Source organism: Salvelinus alpinus, chromosome 10 (assembly GCF_045679555.1).
Source record: "Salvelinus alpinus chromosome 10, SLU_Salpinus.1, whole genome shotgun sequence".
Classification (NCBI taxonomy): domain Eukaryota; kingdom Metazoa; phylum Chordata; class Actinopteri; order Salmoniformes; family Salmonidae; genus Salvelinus; species Salvelinus alpinus.
In genome coordinates this window covers 70,634,986-70,657,580 of record NC_092095.1, presented here as the reverse complement: position 1 = coordinate 70,657,580, position 22,595 = coordinate 70,634,986, and the positions used below count along the sequence as shown (strand labels likewise).

Genomic DNA, 22,595 nt, shown 5'->3' with positions numbered 1-22,595 from the left:
TATGTAATAACCCTTTCAGAAGGTACTGTATATGAAGGATATATGTAATAACCCTTTCAGAAGGTACTGTATATGAAGGATATATGTAATAACCCTTTCAGAAGGTACTGTATATGAAGGATATATGTAATAACCCTTTCAGAAGGTACTGTATATGAAGGATATATGTAATAACCCTTTCAGAAGGTACTGTATATGAAGGATATATGTAATAACCCTTTCAGAAGGTACTGTATATGAAGGATATATGTAATAACCCTTTCAGAAGGTACTGTATATGAAGGATATATGTAATAACCCTTTCAGAAGGTACTGTATATGAAGGATATATGTAATAACCCTTTCAGAAGGTACTGTATATGAAGGATATATGTAATAACCCTTTCAGAAGGTACTGTATATGAAGGATATATGTAATAACCCTTTCAGAAGGTACTGTATATGAAGGATATATGTAATAACCCTTTCAGAAGGTACTGTATATGAAGGATATATGTAATAACCCATTCAGAAGGTACTGTATATGAAGGATATATGTAATAACCCTTTCAGAAGGTACTGTATATGAAGGATATATGTAATAACCCTTTCAGAAGGTACTGTATATGAAGGATATATGTAATAACCCTTTCAGAAGGTACTGTATATGAAGGATGTATGTAATAACCCTTTCAGAAGGTACTGTATATGAAGGATATATGTAATAACCCTTTCAGAAGGTACTGTATATGAAGGATATATGTAATAACCCTTTCAGAAGGTACTGTATATGAAGGATATATGTAATAACCCAGAAGGTACTGTATATGAAGGATATATGTAATAACCCTTTCAGAAGGTACTGTATATGAAGGATATATGTAATAACCCTTTCAGAAGGTACTGTATATGAAGGATATATGTAATAACCCTTTCAGAAGGTACTGTATATGAAGGATATATGTAATAACCCTTTCAGAAGGTACTGTATATGAAGGATATATGTAATAACCCTTTCAGAAGGTACTGTATATGAAGGATATATGTAATAACCCTTTCAGAAGGTACTGTATATGAAGGATATATGTAATAACCCTTTCAGAAGGTACTGTATATGAAGGATATATGTAATAACCCTTTCAGAAGGTACTGTATATGAAGGATATATGTAATAACCCTTTCAGAAGGTACTGTATATGAAGGATATATGTAATAACCCTTTCAGAAGGTACTGTATATGAAGGATATATGTAATAACCCTTTCAGAAGGTACTGTATATGAAGGATATATGTAATAACCCTTTCAGAAGGTACTGTATATGAAGGATATATGTAATAACCCTTTCAGAAGGTACTGTATATGAAGGATATATGTAATAACCCTTTCAGAAGGTACTGTATATGAAGGATATATGTAATAACCCTTTCAGAAGGTACTGTATATGAAGGATATATGTAATAACCTGTGCCAGGAAGAGGTTCATGGAAAACATGTGTGGGAGCCTCTTGACCTTCTTACTGAGGAGAATGACAGCGATGGTCCACACCTACAACACAAACACTATGTGTTTCAGTGTTTAAACACAGCTTGAACACACTCAAGTTGTCAGAAGTCTTTGCAGAGTAGATTAGAATTTTAAAAAGCCATTGGTATGAATCCTCTATAATTAAAGCTGCATTCTTCACCATGGAGTCATTCAGCCCTGACCAACCCCATGGAGTCAGTAAGCCCTGACCAACCCCATGGAGTCAGTAAGCCCTGACCAACCCCATGGAGTCAGTAAGCCCTGACCAACCCCATGGAGTCAGTAAGCCCTGACCAACCCCATGGAGTCAGTAAGCCCTGACCAACACCATGGAGTCAGTAAGCCCTGACCAACCCCATGGAGTCAGTAAGCCCTGACCAACCCCATGGAGTCAGTAAGCCCTGATCAACACCATGGAGTCAGTAAGCCCTGATCAACACCATGGAGTCAGTAAGCCCTGACCAACCCCATGGAGTCAGTAAGCCCTGATCAACACCATGGAGTCAGTAAGCCCTGACCAACCCCATGGAGTCAGTAAGCCCTGATCAACACCATGGAGTCAGTAAGCCCTGACCAACACCATGGAGTCAGTAAGCCCTGACCAACACCATGGAGTCAGTAAGCCCTGATCAACACCATGGAGTCAGTAAGCCCTGACCAACACCATGGAGTCAGTAAGCCCTGACCAACCCCATGGAGTCAGTAAGCCCTGATCAACACCATGGAGTCAGTAAGCCCTGATCAACACCATGGAGTCAGTAAGCCCTGACCAACCCCATGGAGTCAGTAAGCCCTGACCAACCCCATGGAGTCAGTAAGCCCTGATCAACACCATGGAGTCAGTAAGCCCTGACCAACCCCATGGAGTCAGTAAGCCCTGATCAACACCATGGAGTCAGTAAGCCCTGACCAACCCCATGGAGTCAGTAAGCCCTGATCAACCCCATGGAGTCAGTAGGCCCTGACCAACACCATGGAGTCAGTAAGCCCTGATCAACACCATGGAGTCAGTAAGCCCTGATCAACACCATGGAGTCAGTAAGCCCTGATCAACACCATGGAGTCAGTAAGCCCTGATCAACACCATGGAGTCAGTAAGCCCTGACCAACACCATGGTGTCAGTAAGCCCTGATCAACACCATGGAGTCAGTAAGCCCTGATCAACACCATGGAGTCAGTAAGCCCTGATCAACACCATGGAGTCAGTAAGCCCTGATCAACACCATGGAGTCAGTAAGCCCTGATCAACACCATGGAGTCAGTAAGCCCTGATCAACACCATGGAGTCAGTAAGCCCTGATCAACACCATGGAGTCAGTAAGCCCTGATCAACACCATGGAGTCAGTAAGCCCTGACCAACCCCATGGAGTCAGTAAGCCCTGATCAACACCATGGAGTCAGTAAGCCCTGACCAACACCATGGAGTCAGTAAGCCCTGATCAACACCATGGAGTCAGTAAGCCCTGATCAACACCATGGAGTCAGTAAGCCCTGATCAACACCATGGAGTCAGTAAGCCCTGATCAACACCATGGAGTCAGTAAGCCCTGATCAACACCATGGAGTCAGTAAGCCCTGATCAACACCATGGAGTCAGTAAGCCCTGACCAACCCCATGGAGTCAGTAAGCCCTGATCAACACCATGGAGTCAGTAAGCCCTGATCAACACCATGGAGTCAGTAAGCCCTGACCAACACCATGGAGTCAGTAAGCCCTGATCAACACCATGGAGTCAGTAAGCCCTGATCAACACCATGGAGTCAGTAAGCCCTGATCAACACCATGGAGTCAGTAAGCCCTGATCAACACCATGGAGTCAGTAAGCCCTGATCAACACCATGGAGTCAGTAAGCCCTGATCAACACCATGGAGTCAGTAAGCCCTGATCAACACCATGGAGTCAGTAAGCCCTGACCAACCCCATGGAGTCAGTAAGCCCTGATCAACACCATGGAGTCAGTAAGCCCTGATCAACACCATGGAGTCAGTAAGCCCTGACCAACACCATGGAGTCAGTAAGCCCTGATCAACACCATGGAGTCAGTAAGCCCTGATCAACACCATGGAGTCAGTAAGCCCTGATCAACCCCTTGCTTCAATCAGCTAAAGTCAGACAGGACCACACATGGAGGACAACCAAGCCTATTGAAAACAGTATCAAAGTCTGCCTTCTTCATTGGCCTTTCATGTAGAGAGAGAGAGAGAAACCGAGAGAGAGAGACAGAGAGAGACAGAGAGAGAGAAACAGAAAGAGACCGAGAGAGACAGAGAGAGAGAGACAGAGAAACAGAGAGAGAACGAGAGAGAGAGAAACAGAGAAAGAGAAACAGAGAGAGAGAGAGAGAGAAACAGAGAAAGAGAAACAGAGAGAGAACGAGAGAGAGAGAGACAGAGAGAGAGAAACAGAGAATGAGAGAGAGAGACAGAGAGAGAGAAACAGAGAGAGAGAGACAGAGAGAGAGAAACAGAGAATGAGAGAGAGAGACAGAGAGAGAGAAACAGAGAGAGACCGAGAGAGACAGACAAGAACATAAACAGAAAGAACCCTCACCAGTGCGACCAGGCTGACGATGCTGATGTTGAAGCTAACATTCTGCAGCTCAGTGACCAGTGGCTTGGGGTCCATCAGGGGGATGGTCAGGAGCCAGGCTGACACGTACATGATGGGGGCAGACAGGAACGTGCTGATCACCATCCCTGACGTTACCTACAGGAGGACAGACAGAGAGGTAGAGACAGGGATGTGGGTGTGTAAATACAAGCCTTGGCTGTCTAGAAAGGTGGCTATTAGCTAAGAAATTAAATACGAATTGATAATGTAATACTCACCACTTCCAGCTCCATGTTATACTGTGATGTGTGTGATGTGTGTGATGTGTGTGATGTGTGTGATGTGTGTGATGTGTGTGTGTGTGTGTGTGTGTGTGTGTGGTACCAACTCACCACTTCCAGCTCCATGTTGTACTGTGATGCGTAGATGGCTACGCTGGGAGCGGTGGGGAACACCCCGTAGAGAAAGGCATAGTTAGACAGGCTGGAGTGGTTCAGACTGCTGCTGTTGGAGCCTGGAGAGTCCAGCAGGTCTACCATGTCCTTACAGATAAGAGGCATCACCAGCCTACATAGGAGAGACAAACACTAGGACACTAGGACAGTACCACTAGGACAGTACCACTAGGACAGTACCACTAGGACAGTACCACTAGGACAGTACAGTACCACTAGGACAGTACCACTAGGACAGTACAGTACCACTAGGACAGTACAGTACCACTAGGACAGTACAGTACCACTAGGACAGTACAGTACCACTAGGACAGTACCACTAGGATAGTACCACTAGGACATTACCACTAGGACAGTACCATTAGGACAGTACAGTACCACTAGGATAGTACCACTAGGACATTACCACTAGGACAGTACCACTAGGACAGTACAGTACCACTAGGACAGTACCACTAGGACAGTACCACTAGGACAGTACCACTAGGACAGTACCACTAGGACAGTACAGTACCACTAGGACAGTACCACTAGGATAGTACCACTAGGACATTACCACTAGGACAGTACCACTAGGACAGTACAGTACCACTAGGACAGTACCACTAGGATAGTACCACTAGGACAGTACCACTAGGACAGTACCACTAGGACAGTACAGTACCACTAGGACAGTACCACTAGGACAGTACCACTAGGACAGTACAGTACCACTAGGACAGTACCACTAGGACAGTACAGTACCACTAGGACAGTACCACCAGGACAGTACCACTAGGACAGTACCACTAGGACAGTACCACTAGGACAGTACCACTAGGACAGTACAGTACACTACGACAGTACCACTAGGACAGTACCACTAGGACAGGACAGGACCACTAGGACAGTACCACTAGGACAGTACCACTAGGACAGTACCACTAGGACAGTACCACTAGGATAGTACCACTAGGACAGTACCACTAGGACAGTACCACTAGGACATTACAGTACCACTAGGACAGTACCACTAGGACATTACAGTACCACTAGGACAGTACCTCTAGGACAGTACCACTAGGAAATTACCACTAGGACAGTACCACTAGGACATTACCACTAGGACAGTACCACTAGGACAGTACCACTAGGACAGTACAGTACCACTAGGACAGGACCACTAGGACAGTACCACTAGGACAGTACCACTAGGACAGTACCACTAGGACATTACCACTAGGACATTACCACTAGGACATTACCACTAGGACAGTACCACTAGGACAGTACCACTAGGACAGTACAGTACCACTAGGACAGTACCACTAGGACAGTACCACTAGGATAGTACCACTAGGACAGTACCACTAGGACAGTACCACTAGGACAGTACCACTAGGACAGTACAGTACCACTAGGACATTACCACTAGGACAGTACCACTAGGACAGGACCACTAGGACAGTACCACTAGGACAGTACAGTACCACTAGGACAGTACCACTAGGACAGTACAGTACCACTAGGACAGTACAGTACCACTAGGACAGTACAGTACCACTAGGACAGTACAGTACCACTAGGACAGTACCACTAGGATAGTACCACTAGGACATTACCACTAGGACAGTACCATTAGGACAGTACAGTACCACTAGGATAGTACCACTAGGACATTACCACTAGGACAGTACCACTAGGACAGTACAGTACCACTAGGACAGTACCACTAGGACAGTACCACTAGGACAGTACCACTAGGACAGTACCACTAGGACAGTACCACTAGGACAGTACAGTACCACTAGGACAGTACCACTAGGACAGTACAGTACCACTAGGACAGTACAGTACCACTAGGACAGTACAGTACCACTAGGACAGTACAGTACCACTAGGACAGTACCACTAGGATAGTACCACTAGGACATTACCACTAGGACAGTACCACTAGGACAGTACAGTACCACTAGGATAGTACCACTAGGACATTACCACTAGGACAGTACCACTAGGACAGTACAGTACCACTAGGACAGTACCACTAGGACAGTACCACTAGGACAGTACCACTAGGACAGTACCACTAGGACAGTACAGTACCACTAGGACAGTACCACTAGGATAGTACCACTAGGACATTACCACTAGGACAGTACCACTAGGACAGTACAGTACCACTAGGACAGTACCACTAGGATAGTACCACTAGGACATTACCACTAGGACAGTACCACTAGTACAGTACCACTAGGACAGTACCACTAGGACAGTACCACTAGGACAGTACAGTACCACTAGGACAGTACCACCAGGACAGTACCACTAGGACAGTACCACTAGGACAGTACCACTAGGACAGTACCACTAGGACAGTACAGTACACTACGACAGTACCACTAGGACAGTACCACTAGGACAGGACAGGACCACTAGGACAGTACCACTAGGACAGTACCACTAGGACAGTACCACTAGGATAGTACCACTAGGACAGTACCACTAGGACAGTACCACTAGGACATTACAGTACCACTAGGACAGTACCACTAGGACATTACAGTACCACTAGGACAGTACCTCTAGGACAGTACCACTAGGACATTACCACTAGGACAGTACCACTAGGACATTACCACTAGGACAGTACCACTAGGACAGTACCACTAGGACAGTACAGTACCACTAGGACAGGACCACTAGGACAGTACCACTAGGATAGTACCACTAGGACAGTACCACTAGGACAGTACCACTAGGACATTACCACTAGGACAGTACCACTAGGACATTACCACTAGGACAGTACCACTAGGACAGTACAACTAGGACAGTACCACTAGGACAGTACAGTACCACTAGGACAGTACCACTAGGACAGTACCACTAGGATAGTACCACTAGGACAGTACCACTAGGACAGTACCACTAGGACAATACCACTAGGACAGTACAGTACCACTAGGACATTACCACTAGGACAGTACCACTAGGACAGGACCACTAGGACAGTACCACTAGGATAGTACCACTAGGACAGTACAGTACCACTAGGACAGTACCACTAGGACAGTACCACTAGGACAGTACCACTAGGACAGTACAGTACCACTAGGATAGTACCACTAGGACATTACCACTAGGACAGTACCACTAGGACAGTACAGTACCACTAGGACAGTACCACTAGGACAGTACCACTAGGACAGTACCACTAGGACAGTACCACTAGGACAGTACAGTACCACTAGGACAGTACCACTAGGATAGTACCACTAGGACATTACCACTAGGACAGTACCACTAGGACAGTACAGTACCACTAGGACAGTACCACTAGGATAGTACCACTAGGACATTACCACTAGGACAGTACCACTAGTACAGTACCACTAGGACAGTACCACTAGGACAGTACCACTAGGACAGTACAGTACCACTAGGACAGTACCACCAGGACAGTACCACTAGGACAGTACCACTAGGACAGTACCACTAGGACAGTACCACTAGGACAGTACAGTACACTACGACAGTACCACTAGGACAGTACCACTAGGACAGGACAGGACCACTAGGACAGTACCACTAGGACAGTACCACTAGGACAGTACCACTAGGATAGTACCACTAGGACAGTACCACTAGGACAGTACCACTAGGACATTACAGTACCACTAGGACAGTACCACTAGGACATTACAGTACCACTAGGACAGTACCTCTAGGACAGTACCACTAGGACATTACCACTAGGACAGTACCACTAGGACATTACCACTAGGACAGTACCACTAGGACAGTACCACTAGGACAGTACAGTACCACTAGGACAGGACCACTAGGACAGTACCACTAGGATAGTACCACTAGGACAGTACCACTAGGACAGTACCACTAGGACATTACCACTAGGACAGTACCACTAGGACATTACCACTAGGACAGTACCACTAGGACAGTACAACTAGGACAGTACCACTAGGACAGTACAGTACCACTAGGACAGTACCACTAGGACAGTACCACTAGGATAGTACCACTAGGACAGTACCACTAGGACAGTACCACTAGGACAATACCACTAGGACAGTACAGTACCACTAGGACATTACCACTAGGACAGTACCACTAGGACAGGACCACTAGGACAGTACCACTAGGATAGTACCACTAGGACAGTACAGTACCACTAGGACAGTACCACTAGGACAGTACCACTAGGACAGGACCACTAGGACAGGACCACTAGGACAGTACCACTAGGACATTACCACTAGGACAGGACAGTACCATTAGGACATTACCACTAGGACAGTACCACTAGGACAGTACCACTAGGACAGTACCACTAGGACAGTACCACCAGGACAGTACCACTAGGACAGGACAGTACCACTAGGACAGGACAGTACCACTAGGACAGGACCACTAGGACAGTACCACTAGGACAGTACCACTAGGACAGTACCACCAGGACAGTACCACTAGGACAGTACCACTAGGACAGTACCACCAGGACAGTACCACTAGGACAGGACCACTAGGACAGGACCACTAGGACAGTACAGTACCACTAGGATAGTACAGTACCACTAGGACAGGACCACTAGGACAGGACCACTAGGACAGTACCACTAGGACAGTACCACTAGGACAGGACAGTACCACTAGGACAGTACAGTACCACTAGGACAGTACAGTACCACTAGGACAGTACAGTACCACTAGGACAGTACAGTACCACTAGGACATTACAGTACCACTAGGACAGTACAGTACCACTAGGACAGTACAGTACCACTAGGACATTACAGTACCACTAGGGCAGTACCACTAGGACAGGACAGTACCACTAGGACAGTACAGTACCACTAGGACAGTACAGTACCACTAGGACAGTACAGTACCACTAGGACATTACAGTACCACTAGGACAGTACCACTAGGACAGGACAGTACCACTAGGACAGGACAGTACCACTAGGACAGGACCACTAGGACAGTACCACTAGGATAGTACCACTAGGACAATACAGTACCACTAGGACAAGACAGTACCACTAGGATAGTACCACTAGGACAGTACAGTACCACTAGGACATTACAGTACCACTAGGACAGTACAGTACCACTAGGACAGGACAGTACCACTAGGACAGGACCACTAGGACAGGACCACTAGGACAGTACCACTAGGACAGTACAGTACCACTAGGACAGGACAGTACCACTAGGACAGTACCACTAGGACAGGACAGTACCACTAGGACAGTACAGTACCCTATTTACGACTGCAGTTATCAGCACCCTATCCATCCATTCCCACAGGGTAGGTTGATAATGACTTGATGATATTTGTGTAACTCACAGTTTGGCAGTGATGAGCAGGATCAGGGCTACTCCAGTAGACCTGGTGAGTTTGCCCACCTGTCCCACCATAGATAGTCCCAGGTAGAAGAGAGCTGCTCCTCCGAAGGAGTTGGCCAGGCCATCCACAAACTCCTCCATCACAGCAGGGATCCTCTGGCCCAGGGCAAAGTGGGACACGATCCCGACCACCACCATGAACACTATCGGGTTCTTCAGTACCTATAAAATAGATTAGAATAAAAGTGGGACACAATGCCCACCAGCCACCACCGTATAGAGGAATACTTTACTGTCCACTTTCCTTACAGTCCACAAAAATGTGTCTTATTGCTGTTAACCCAACCCCCTAAGACCCACCCTGACACCATGTTTTAACCCAACCCCCTAAGACACACCCTGACACCATGTTTTAACCCAACCCCCTAAGACACACCCTGACACCATGTTTTAACCCAACCCCCTAAGACACACCCTGACACCATGTTTTAACCCAACCCCCTAAGACACACCCTGACACCATGTTTTAACCCAACCCCCTAAGACACACCCTGACACCATGTTTTAACCCAACCCCCTAAGACCCACCCTGACACCATGTTTTAACCCAACCCCCTAAGACACAACATGACACCATGTTTTTACCCAACCCCCTAAGACACACCCTGACACCATGTTTTAACCCAACCCCCTAAGACACACCCTGACACCATGTTTTAACCCAAACCCCTAAGACACACCCTGACACCATGTTTTAACCCAACCCCCTAGACACACCCTGACACCATGTTTTAACCCAACCCCCTAAGACACACCCTGACACCATGTTTTAACCCAACCCCCTAAGACACACCCTGACACCATGTTTTAACCCAACCCCCTAAGACACACCCTGACACCATGTTTTAACCCAACCCCCTAAGACACACCCTGACACCATGTTTTAACCCAAACCCCTAAGACACACCCTGACACCATGTTTTAACCCAACCCCCTAAGACACACCCTGACACCATGTTTTAACCCAACCCCCTAAGACATACCCTGACACCATGTTTTAACCCAACCCCCTAAGACACACCCTGACACCATGTTTTAACCCAACCCCCTAAGACACACCCTGACACCATGTTTTAACCCAACCCCCTAAGACACACCCTGACACCATGTTTTAACCCAACCCCCTAAGACCCACCCTGACACCATGTTTTAACCCAACCCCCTAAGACACACCCTGACACCATGTTTTTACCCAACCCCCTAAGACACACCCTGACACCATGTTTTAACCCAACCCCCTAGACACACCCTGACACCATGTTTTAACCCAACCCCCTAAGACACACCCTGACACCATGTTTTAACCCAACCCCCTAAGACACACCCTGACACCATGTTTTTACCCAACCCCCTAAGACACACCCTGACACCATGTTTTAACCCAACCCCCTAGACACACCCTGACACCATGTTTTAACCCAACCCCCTAAGACACACCCTGACACCATGTTTTAACCCAACCCCCTAAGACACACCCTGACACCATGTTTTAACCCAACCCCCTAAGACACACCCTGACACCATGTTTTAACCCAACCCCCTAAGACCCACCCTGACACCATGTTTTAACCCAACCCCCTAAGACACACCCTGACACCATGTTTTAACCCAACCCCCTAAGACACACCCTGACACCATGTTTTAACCCAACCCCCTAAGACACACCCTGACACCATGTTTTAACCCAACCCCCTAAGACCCACCCTGACACCATGTTTTAACCCAACCCCCTAAGACACACCCTGACACCATGTTTTAACCCAACCCCCTAAGACACACCCTGACACCATGTTTTAACCCAACCCCCTAAGACACACCCTGACACCATGTTTTAACCCAACCCCCTAAGACCCACCCTGACACCATGTTTTAACCCAACCCCCTAAGACACACCCTGACACCATGTTTTAACCCAACCCCCTAAGACACACCCTGACACCATGTTTTAACCCAACCCCCTAAGACCCACCCTGACACCATGTTTTCTAGCCTTTATTATTCACTGTGATATTAAGATGTTTTTTCAATTCTTATCACAGCTAGCTAACAGATACACAGATCCTTTCACTCTAATTTCTTTGTTACAAAATCCTAAGTATTTACTACTTTTATTGAATGTTAAATATGTTCCTTGTCCAATAAAGAATAAAGCACCATTTAATGTAATTTGCAAAACAAAAAAAACTATTGATCCCAGAAGAAAGCAAGATGAAATGACCTGCAGCAGCACCACTCTGATGATCTGCAACTTGCCCTGCTGTGTCTCTGGGTGGTCCTTCCACTTCTGGACCTCACAGAAGGCAAATCCTATGGGATTGAGGAACATCAGGGAGACAGGAGCCACCAGGTAGATGTACTGCAGGTACTCTGGATATGTGTTCCTGTACAGGGCGTCCACTGCAGGGACGGGGGACGGGGACGGGGGACAGATGTTATTGTATGGTTTCCAAACCATTCCTCAGGGACCCCCAGATTTTCCAACAAATACAGTGTATTCAGAAAGTATTCAGACCCCTTCACTTTTTCCACATTGTTACGTTACAGCCTTATTCTAAAATAGATCAAATTAAATGTTTTCCTCATCAATCTACACACAATACCCCATAATGACAAAGTGAAAAAAGGTTTTGAGAAATGTTTGCAAATTTATTAAAAATTAAAAACAGAAATAACTTATTTACATAACTATTCAGACCCTTTGCTATGAGACTGTAAATTTAGCTCAGGTGCATCCTGTTTCCATTGATCATCTTTGAGCTGTTTCTACAACTTGGAAAGGCACACACCTGTCTATATAACGGTCCCAGTTGACAGTGCATGTCAGAGAAAAAAACAAGCGTCATGTCTGGAGGAAACCTGGCACCATCACTACGGTGAAGCGTGGTGGTGGCAGCATCATGTAATGGGGATGTTTTTCAGCAGCAGGGACTGGGAGATTAGTCAGGATCGAGGGAAAGGTGAACGGAGCAAAGCACAGAGAGATCCATGATGGAAACCTGCTCCAGAGCGCTAATGACCTCAGACTGGGGGCGAAGGTTCCCCTTCCAACAGGACAACAACCCTAAGCACACAGCCAAGACAACGCAAGTGTGGCTTAGGGACAAGTCTCTGAATGTCCTTGAGTGGCCCAGCCAGAGCCGGACTTGAACCCGATCGAACATCTCTGGAGAGACCTGAAAACAGCTGTGCAGCGATGCTCCCCATCCAACCTGACAGAGCTTGAGAGGATCTGCAGAGAAGAATAGGAGAAAATCCCCAAGTACAGGTGTGCCACGTTTGTAGCGTCATACCCAAGAAGACTCAAGGCTGTAATCACTGCCAAAGGTGCAACAAAGTACTGAGTAAAGAGTCTGAATACTTATGGAATTGTGATATATATTTTTTTATATAAATTTGCCAAAATGTCTAAACCCGTTTTTGCTTTGTCATTATGGGGTATTGTGTGTAGATTGATGACGGGGAAAAACGATGTAATCCATTTTACAATAAGGCTGTAAAGTAACAATGTGGGAAAAAGTGAAGGGGTCTGAATACTTTCAGAACGCACTGTGTGTGGAACGGCTGGGACTGTTTAGAGAAAGAGGTTGAACTTTCCTAAGGAAAATAAACTCGCCCTATTGTACTGCGATCACATTCCAAAAGACTACTATCCTCACCAATGGGATACCCCAGGGCGAAGTCGTTGCTCTGCGTAGCGAAGATGGAGTAGAGTCCTGCCTTGCTGTACCTGCTCTCCGGACTGGCCACGGCTAGCGTCAGAACACACACCAGGGCGAACACCGACACCTTGGCTATCAGGATACTCCACAGGAACGACCAGATCACATTATTAAAGTCCAACAGAACCATGTTCTTGAAGAGCAGCGCCGGGAGGGCGAATTTAGACACAAAGTTCCCTAATCCTTTAGCTTGACAGGAGGTGATTATGTCTGTCCTACCGGCGACGTATCCACACAGGATGATCCCAAAACACTCCAGGAGAGCCGGGAAGAGCTTGTCGATAGACATGGCTTGGGTGGAGGAGAGGGGGTTGTGGGATATGTTCTTGCCATGGATGGCTACGTAGGTATCCATGGTTGTTTTGTGGTTGTATGAGGACTAAATTACTTCACAGATGGGAATATCTTTCGATATCGGAGTACAGAACAGTCATGCTGGGCACCAGTTCAGGCTAATACATCCGCAATGCCCTTGTTGAAACAATATTAATCGGTGAGTAGTAGTCGGATAGGTCATACACTTTTTATTTTATTTCAGAAAACATGTAATACCAAGGACCAAAAGCGTTTCCTGACCAAGTGACAGGAAAAACTCCTGGCCCTACCAATACCCTATACAGGAGAGGGAGAATCTGTTGTCAAAAATAACCAATACAAAGCTATTTACGAGGGAGTGCAGTGCTGATGACATGCATACCACAGATAATATTGCATTTTAGCCTACTCCCAACTGGGCATTGAAACTGCTCTCAAAAATAGTCATGGGGGATTTCAGCATGTGAGTATTGACAGAGTAACCTTTTATACGTGTAACTCGTGATGTCTTGAACGATGCCAATTATTGGATTTGGAGCTAGGTACTGTAAATAGCTAAAGTTAGCATGCTATTCGTTGCTAGTAACAGTTACATCTAAAGTTAGCTAGCTCGCGTGCTAAAAACAGATTGCGAAAATACAAGATAAAAGCGTCATACCTTGCACATCTGGTGACGAGATATTGCATATTTAACACGCGCTTGTCGTTTTTTATCAAACTGTAGCGTTAGTCTAATTCGTCCTATCTATTGCTGTTGACAGCTAGCTAACGGTAGTACAACTGCATGCTATTATAATTTGGCGTATGCTATTTGGAATCCTTGGCACGTCACAACATTGACGTTGCCCCAATTGAAGTTGAAATGTAAAATGGTAAGGGTTAGGGTTAAGGTTATGTCCCAAGGATCCCAGATAGCAGTAACAATTCTCAGTTGTGGCCTTTCGTGCAATTGTTCAACAACGCCCTACATTATGAGTGACAAGCCAGGCATCCAATTGTCGCCAACGTGTGTTGTTTCGAGGAGCTATACTCGGCTTTAATTGGGTGGGAAAGCGAACGCACTCTGACGTTGGTAAGGGTCTCTCAAGAGGTCTGTATAATGTGAGTTAAGACCTGTCAATAAATCAACGAATTAGCTTAGACTAGACACCTTTAAAATAGATACAAACCTAGAATACTCCACTAGCTGCATATCCCCCTAAAAATGTGATTAGATTCTAAAATAGTGTAGTTTGAGAGTGTTAGTGAAGCAACTAACTTCCTTTTAAATTGTACGAGAACACAAGAAGTCTCAATTCCAACTTTATTTGCTTTATTTAGAAAATCCATTTGGAAATAGTTTGCTTTGTTTTACATTGAAAAGCATCAGGAAGAAAATACACTCAAAAAGGCAGAAACAAAACGCAGTTGAATGCATAAAAAAATTATATAAGTTCCCTTGAAGCCAAAGTGCATAAAGCACTCTGCAGTACCATTGTAAATGTCATAGGGAACTAATCTCCCGTGGGCAGTTTCTGCGTGTCGCTGACCAAACTACGCTAGATTTGACTTCTGGGTTAACAGAGATAACTAGGGAACAAAGAGACAGAATACATTCTGAAAGAAGACTGAAAGAAAAATGTCCCCACGAGGAATGTCATTCATTATGTCTGTCACCTGAGGAGGAACTAACACACAACTTTAATGGTCCTCTTTTTGAAGCGTTCCATTTCTGCAGGATGTTTCTGGTTGTTTGGTCCCAGGTAGCCTCCAATGCAAGTTGTATCTGAGACACTGCCTCTGTGGGATGAGACTACGTCCTAGTGCAGCCCATTGTCTTTGGTCAAACACACATGCTCATGCCATTCCCCCCATTCTCTATTCAGAAATGCATATCATCTTCTTTACAGAACAGAGAAAACACTGACATAGCACTTTCTCTCACACATCAGCATACAGCCAGCATATTTTGATCCATATTCATATCCTCCTTGCATACATTAAACACACTATGAGCAAACTCATTCGTATCATAACTTCAGGATCATGTATAACATTTTAATACATTTTATTGATTTACTTTCATAGGTCAAATATTGGATTGTCACTCTGCAAGTGGTTCTGAGACAAGCTTGATGTTAATATCAAGTAGCGGAGAGATCCCAGAGCAGTAGTACAGAAGCAGAAGATAATACTGTAACTGTATAGTAAAACATTGTCAAACACATAACTTAGAAAATAAAAACAAAGAGTCCTTCCCAACAACTCAAATCATACAAAATTAAACTAACAGCTGTCATGAGGGATGTTTTTCTATCTATCAAAGCAAAAAGAAAACATTACATTTTCACCTAAAGTTCAATCAACGCATACTGTAACACACAAGCGTCCATTTTGTCTCTACCGTGTAAAAACAAAGTTCACGACATGCTATGAACTGCACATGGATTGTATGGAAAAGTACCCTTTGATGGTTAGAACAATGTAACTGATATGCTATAGTTCGGTTGCCCTTTGGCGAAGACAGGCACAGCATCCGTCATGACTGTTTCCCTTAAGTCTCATAAAGATCCTTCATAACATGTTTCCCTTAAGTCTCATAAAGATCCTTCATAACATGCTTCACTTAAGTCTCATAAAGATCCTTCATGACATGTTTCCCTTAAGTCTCATAAAGATCCTTCATAACATGTTTCCCTTAAGTCTGATAAAGATCCTTCATAACAATCCAGAATAGAAAAAAAAGGCACAGTGAAAAATGATAACAAAAGTATACAGTTTCAACACTACATAGAGGAGCAAAACCAAATGCATAGCCTATAAAACGAGCCTCTGTTGCCACTTTGGTTGGTTTGGGGTGCTGTTCGTTAAATGAGAATATTTTGTCAACTCCAGGCAGAAACACATGGTTGCGTGAGTCCCAGTGCAAATATGGTTCATCCATGAGGTGTAATAAGCCTCATAGACAGAGGCAGTGGGAGTGACATACTTACATCCATGTACTCGGAGGGAGGGAGGGAGACATCCCAAAAACGACCCCTTTACCTGGGGATAGGGGGTAGTGGGGGCGCACCCCTGAACTTTTTATCCGAACCTGGACAGGAAAGAAGAGGAAAATAAGTTAGACATGTCAAGTAGGCTGTCAAGGACAGGAAGATACTCTGAAGGAAGGCTGGAAACTTTCAGGAGGAAACAGATTTGGGACAAATCAATACATATATAAAACACTTGATTTAGCTTGGAGTTTGCTCTTTTTGAAGCGCAAGAATTTCGAAGTATTTGACGTGCATTTGACCCAGTTCTGGGAGGAAAGCCCTTGGTTCCTACCTATGCCATCAGTCTTGGACAACTTGCTGGGGTATGTCTTCTGACAGGAGATGTAAGGCTCTGGGACAGGGAGGTCTGAGACAGGGTGAAACTGGAACCGGGCCTCCCACTCATCTGACAGAGAGAGAAACACAACTCTCAGCCGGGTCAGTTAAAGACCTATATGGGTTCAAACACGGGTCTTCTCTGCACCACAAAACTGTTTAGCCCACTGAGCTGAAGCCAAGTCATTAGCAATGGGAGCTAAGGGCACATTAGGGAGTAAGTTCTCAAGCAGGATTACTCATCATATGAATTCCTTCCGTTACACTCACCAACGTGTTGGGGATGGGAGTTCTGGAAGCCGTTGCCCATGGTTGGAGGTGGGGGAGGAGGGCCTCCTATTCCCGGTCGGTCTGGGGGGAGCGGGGGCCGGTGTCCCCCACGGGAGGGCTCTGCTCCCGGGCGGTTAGGAGGTGAGGGGACTGGAGATGACCTTATACTGCCTCCACGTGGACCTGAGGAGGGAGGAGGAGGGAGCGGGCCTGGGGGAGAAGAGGTTACACCACAGAGTTCAATACAACACTAGTTCTATATAATAGCATCATGTATATCATCGCTATATGTCATAGCTACAAACTACATTCCATCAAGTCTCAAAACACATACACGGTGTACTGATGTCTGACCAAACTGACCACAGAAAGGTTAGCTATGTTTGTAGTTGCTAAGCTAACCCAAAAAGAGACAGTGGTCATCATTATATGACCTGAGGGGAGACTGAAGGAAGCGGCATCCTTACCCGTCCGTCCTGAGGGGTTTTTACCCAGGGGGGGCGGCCTCTCACTGGGAGGGGGTGGCAGTGGCCCTGAACGGCCAGGTGGGGGTGCCGGCGAGTTGAGTGAAAGTTTCCTCTGTGGTAGTCTGGGGGTGTCTCCTAACGCAGGCGTTGGGGGCAGCAGTGGAGGGCCCGGTCTGCCAGGAGGAAGAGGGGGAGCTCCACCACCGCCGATGGAGGGCCGAGAGGAAGACGAGCTGGGGGGCTTGGAGTTGAAAGATGGTGGCTGTGGGGGTCCATCTCTGGATATGGAGTACCGGTGGCCCCCCAGGGGTGGGGGTGGGGGCAAGGGGTCCTCTGAGGGTCTGCCAGGGTGGGGGGCTGGGGGTTGAGTGGGACGTCCACTACTGGGAACCGGAGGGGCCCCAAAGGAGGGTTTTGGCCCAGACGGGGCCCCTATAGGGCCAGGGGGAGGGGGCAGGCCTTGGTGTCTGCCTGCAAGGTTGGGTGGAGGAGGGGCCGGGGCTGAGCTGGGGATCCGCGCTCCTCCTGGAACAGGCGGGGTCCCTCGGCTCTGGTTGGGCCGTGGGGTGTTGGGGACGGGGGGAGGGGGTCCGCCAGGGGTCTCTGGTCGCGGGGGGCCTGCCCGTCCCCTGGGGAGGTCGGGGGCGCTGCTCCGGGGAAAGGCTGGGGCCCCTGAGAACCGTGGAGGGCCAGCAGAGGGACCCCCACCACCAAACGGTCTGGGGCCTGAGGAACGGCCTCCTAGAGGTACCATGGGGGGCCTAGGGCCTCCTGTGGAAGCATAAGGGTTTCAAACATCACACACTTTGTCATAATTTTGTCCTACATGAGGCTATGGTTAAAAACAACCAATCAACTAGTGTCCTCTATGCATTACAGAAATATATGTAGCCTGTGTCACCTAGTGGCTGGTGTGAATGTGAGACCAGGTGAGAATTGGAGTAAAAGTTAGCGAGCCGGAACTCTCGATTAGCGAGCCAGTGTTTCTGCCATGGACGACACCCATGGGCTGTGCTTGTGGCAAGTTGTCAAACGTTTGGTCAGCAACTTTTGTTTATTTTTCTGTAAATGTTTTACTGCTTACTCAAGTAAACGACAGCTATGTAAAACAATGATTTGTATTGCAGTAAGGTCTTCAATGCTGTTGGGGGAAAAGCGGCTTGGAAGCCGGTTGTGAGCTGGGAACAGGGTATAGCACAGAAACTAAGAAACGTATTCGCTTTTAACAATGTAATATGAATTATGTCTTTTTAATAATGTTGTGTATTTAATAAAGTATTGTAGTTTTAATATTGCTATTTTATAAAGGAGCCAGGGTTATAATTATTGTTTATATTTTTCAAAGAATTGTGTGTCCCTTATTAGGTAATTTTTTGGTTTGTCTAGTCCGCCCGGGAAAATGAGCTGGTATTGCCCTAGCAAGCGGACTAGTTTAATATTCTTTGTTATATGTTTGTTTTTATGTTTTGTCACCCTTTCTGCAGAGTCCTCCAGGGCTGGCTGGTTTTAGAAGGGAACTATTTGGTTAGAGAGCAGAGGCAAGTCGTATGAATTTACATGCGTGCTTTCGCATGCGAATATCACCAGTGTGTTATCATCTTACAAAGAGTGTTTAGTCACCAGTGTTATCTTACAAAGAGTGTTTAGTCACCAGTGTTATCTTACAAAGAGTGTTTAATCACCAGTGTTATCTTACAAAGAGTGTTTAATCACCAGTGTTATCTTACAAAGAGTGTTTGGTCACCAGTGTTATCTTACAAAGAGTGTGAATATACTTTATGTAAAGTGTTTTACATGCAAGTCTTAGCATTATTTCTTGCCCTGCTGCTATCCATAATGTATGTCTTCTATACCAGCGGTTCCCAAACTCTTTCACTCGGGGCCCCCCTTCCAGCACTGGGGAGCTTCACTCCCTAAGGTCTGCAATACTAAGATGACGAGAGCAACTGATGATGCACTACCCAATTTAGAAATTGTGCCTTGTGCATTCCACGATTAAAACTTTCAAGAGTACGTTTAAAGTTGGACTGAGTTACTTTTTTGGGGGGGGAGGACCCCTGCCGACCCCCTCCGAGCCAGTGTGTCTCTGGGGTCATGAATTGTATTATTGTTTTGTTATGTAATAAACTTCGGCACTTTGGTCAACTCTGACAGACCTGTGATTGACGTGTCCCGAGGACCTCCCCTCGTGTATAAAAAGGTGGCGCGGTGCAGTTTACATATAGCAACACATTACACTTGTTCAAGATAGTTATCATGGCTTATCTGAAACACGGCTACAAACCACATTAATACAACCTCAAGAGGCTGCAGTGCATTGTAGCCTCTTATTATACACATGATGGATTATTACCGTTGCTGTTCCCTCCTGAAGACCGAAGCTTGGGCATGCCTCCTGCAAAGAGACCTCCTAGTACTGCACCTCCTCCTCCTCCACCACCTCCTCCTCCACCTCCACCACCTCCTCCACCACCTCCTCCACCTCCTCCACCTTTGGGTTCTGTGAAGAAAGGTATTCAAATCTCTTTTCCTCCGGCACAAGACCATAGCCTTTGAAATCGAATTATCTGCAGAAGGCCTTTGTAGGTTTCAAGTAGCTTCCATATTTCCTAATTGTTAAACTGAGGATGAGTCCATTCTGAGCAAAGCCTTTAGATTACACACCATCAGAGAAATGTTTACTCACTGTCAATGGCGGGTTGACTCCGGTCATTGGTGACAGCCTTCTTCAGACGAGCACCTTTGCCGATATCAGACAGCAAGGCGTTTCTTCCTTGTGATTCATTCTTGTTGAGGGACGGCTTCTGTGTATTCGCCTGCGAATGTTGACAACACAAACAAAAGAAGCCAGTTAAGTAATATAGGAAATTATATAGTATTACCTAGGACTACAACATGCACAATCACATTGCCATGCTGGAAACGCTTCCTTCCACTACCACAAGGTGTCCCTATTGAACAAGGTCAAAACTGTACTGACCGAAGACATTTCCCTTCAATCACTCATGACAGAAGGTGATGAGAAGTTATCTGACAGAAGGTGATGAGAAGTTATCTGACAGAAGGTGATGAGAAGTTATCTGACAGAAGGTGATGAGAAGTTATCTGACAGAAGGTGATGAGAAGTTATCTGACAGAAGGTGTTGAGAAGTTATCTGACAGAAGGTGTTGAGAAGTTATCTGACAGAAGGTGTTGAGAAGTTATCTGACAGAAGGTGATGAGAAGTTATCTGACAGAAGGTGATGAGAAGTTATCTGACAGAAGGTGATGAGAAGTTATCTGACAGAAGGTGATGAGAAGTTATCTGACAGAAGGTGATGAGAAGTTATCTGACAGAAGGTGATGAGAAGTTATCTGACAGAAGGTGATGAGAAGTTATCTGACAGAAGGTGATGAGAAGTTATCTGACAGAAGGTGATGAGAAGTTATCTGACAGAAGGTGTTGAGAAGTTATCTGACAGAAGGTGATGACAAGTTATCTGACAGAAGGTGATGCTGTCTTCAGCTAAGATTACATCTAAATTGAATGAATTTTCCATTGTCATGTTAACTCATATGAGTAGTTTCAATAGAACTAGGACGTCTTTGGCGTGCTTACCACAGCGAAGGTTGGGGGTGGGGGAGGGGCAGGGGGTGGCGGGGGAGGAGGCATCTTCTCTCTCTCTCTTCAGCTATTCTTCTACAGCTTCACCCCTGATGGAGAGAAAACACACAATCCATTAAATTAAATACTTCCTAAATATCCACACAAACAGTAGGCTTACAGATGCTATACACATAACCAGGCTGGACCGCAACAAACCTTCAGAGACATGGGAAAACACACACACACACACACAACAGTTCAACATCTAGTTCTGATTTACATTTGGTTGAGTTGTCAACTAACATGAATTCAACGTCAAATGTCACCATGTCATTGGATTAAGGTTAAAAGTTTGGTGAAAAAATAGGAAATTCCCTTTTGGTTGATGACTTTCTTCATATCCAAACAGTTTTCCAATTTAATTCAATGTCATCACAATACTTTTTTTATTTTTTTTTATGACGTGGAAACAATGTTGATTTAACCAGTTTTTACCCAGTGGACTTTCACTACAGTCCTTAGAGCAAGCTGTGTGACTGCAAACACATAATATTGTCTTTGCACAGAAATAACAGGATGTATTGAAATAACTTGCAAAGTACATGAGCTATAAAACCACAAGGGAAACAATCACATTGATCAAGAAACACTTCCTGGTACAGCAGACAGATGACAACCATCATCCAATCTAGGGATGTCCCCGACTAAACAAAATCTTGGTCGTCTGTTCTTTTGATTGGTCAAAAATGTAAAACGTGTATTTTTCAATATATACAGTTGAAGTCGGAAGTTTACATACACTTAGGATGGAGTCATTAAAACTTGTTCTTCAACCACTCCACAAATTCTTGTTAACAAACTATAGTTTTGGCAAGTCGGTTAGGACATCTACTTTGTGCATGGCACAAGTAATTTTTCAACAATTGTTTACAGACAGATTATTTCACTTATAATTCACTGT

General features: G+C 45.6%; 2 protein-coding genes across 4 annotated transcripts in view; both read right to left on the bottom strand.

The window, feature by feature from the left end:
- LOC139532988 (lysosomal cholesterol signaling protein-like) overlaps positions 1–14,916 on the bottom strand; it is a 36,991-nt gene extending 22,075 nt beyond the window's left edge. Inside the window, exons 1-6 of the mRNA XM_071331132.1 lie at positions 13,583–14,916; positions 12,145–12,323; positions 9,868–10,088; positions 4,452–4,626; positions 4,060–4,215; positions 1,443–1,526 (exon numbers count right to left, since the gene is read on the bottom strand). Of these exons, the coding sequence (XP_071187233.1) occupies positions 1,443–1,526; positions 4,060–4,215; positions 4,452–4,626; positions 9,868–10,088; positions 12,145–12,323; positions 13,583–14,000 (1,233 nt within the window). The 5' untranslated portion in view covers positions 14,001–14,916. The remainder of the gene's footprint in view (positions 1–1,442; positions 1,527–4,059; positions 4,216–4,451; positions 4,627–9,867; positions 10,089–12,144; positions 12,324–13,582) is intronic.
- Positions 14,917–15,249: 333 nt separating this feature from the next.
- wipf1b (WAS/WASL interacting protein family, member 1b) overlaps positions 15,250–22,595 on the bottom strand; it is a 32,910-nt gene continuing 25,564 nt past the window's right edge. For all 3 annotated transcript variants that reach the window (XM_071330835.1, XM_071330836.1, XM_071330837.1), the window contains exons 2-8: positions 21,647–21,741; positions 20,734–20,863; positions 20,401–20,547; positions 18,048–18,818; positions 17,581–17,790; positions 17,267–17,380; positions 15,250–17,033 (exon numbers count right to left, since the gene is read on the bottom strand). In XM_071330835.1, the coding sequence (XP_071186936.1) occupies positions 16,981–17,033; positions 17,267–17,380; positions 17,581–17,790; positions 18,048–18,818; positions 20,401–20,547; positions 20,734–20,863; positions 21,647–21,700 (1,479 nt within the window). In that variant the 5' untranslated portion in view covers positions 21,701–21,741 and the 3' untranslated portion in view covers positions 15,250–16,980. The remainder of the gene's footprint in view (positions 17,034–17,266; positions 17,381–17,580; positions 17,791–18,047; positions 18,819–20,400; positions 20,548–20,733; positions 20,864–21,646; positions 21,742–22,595) is intronic.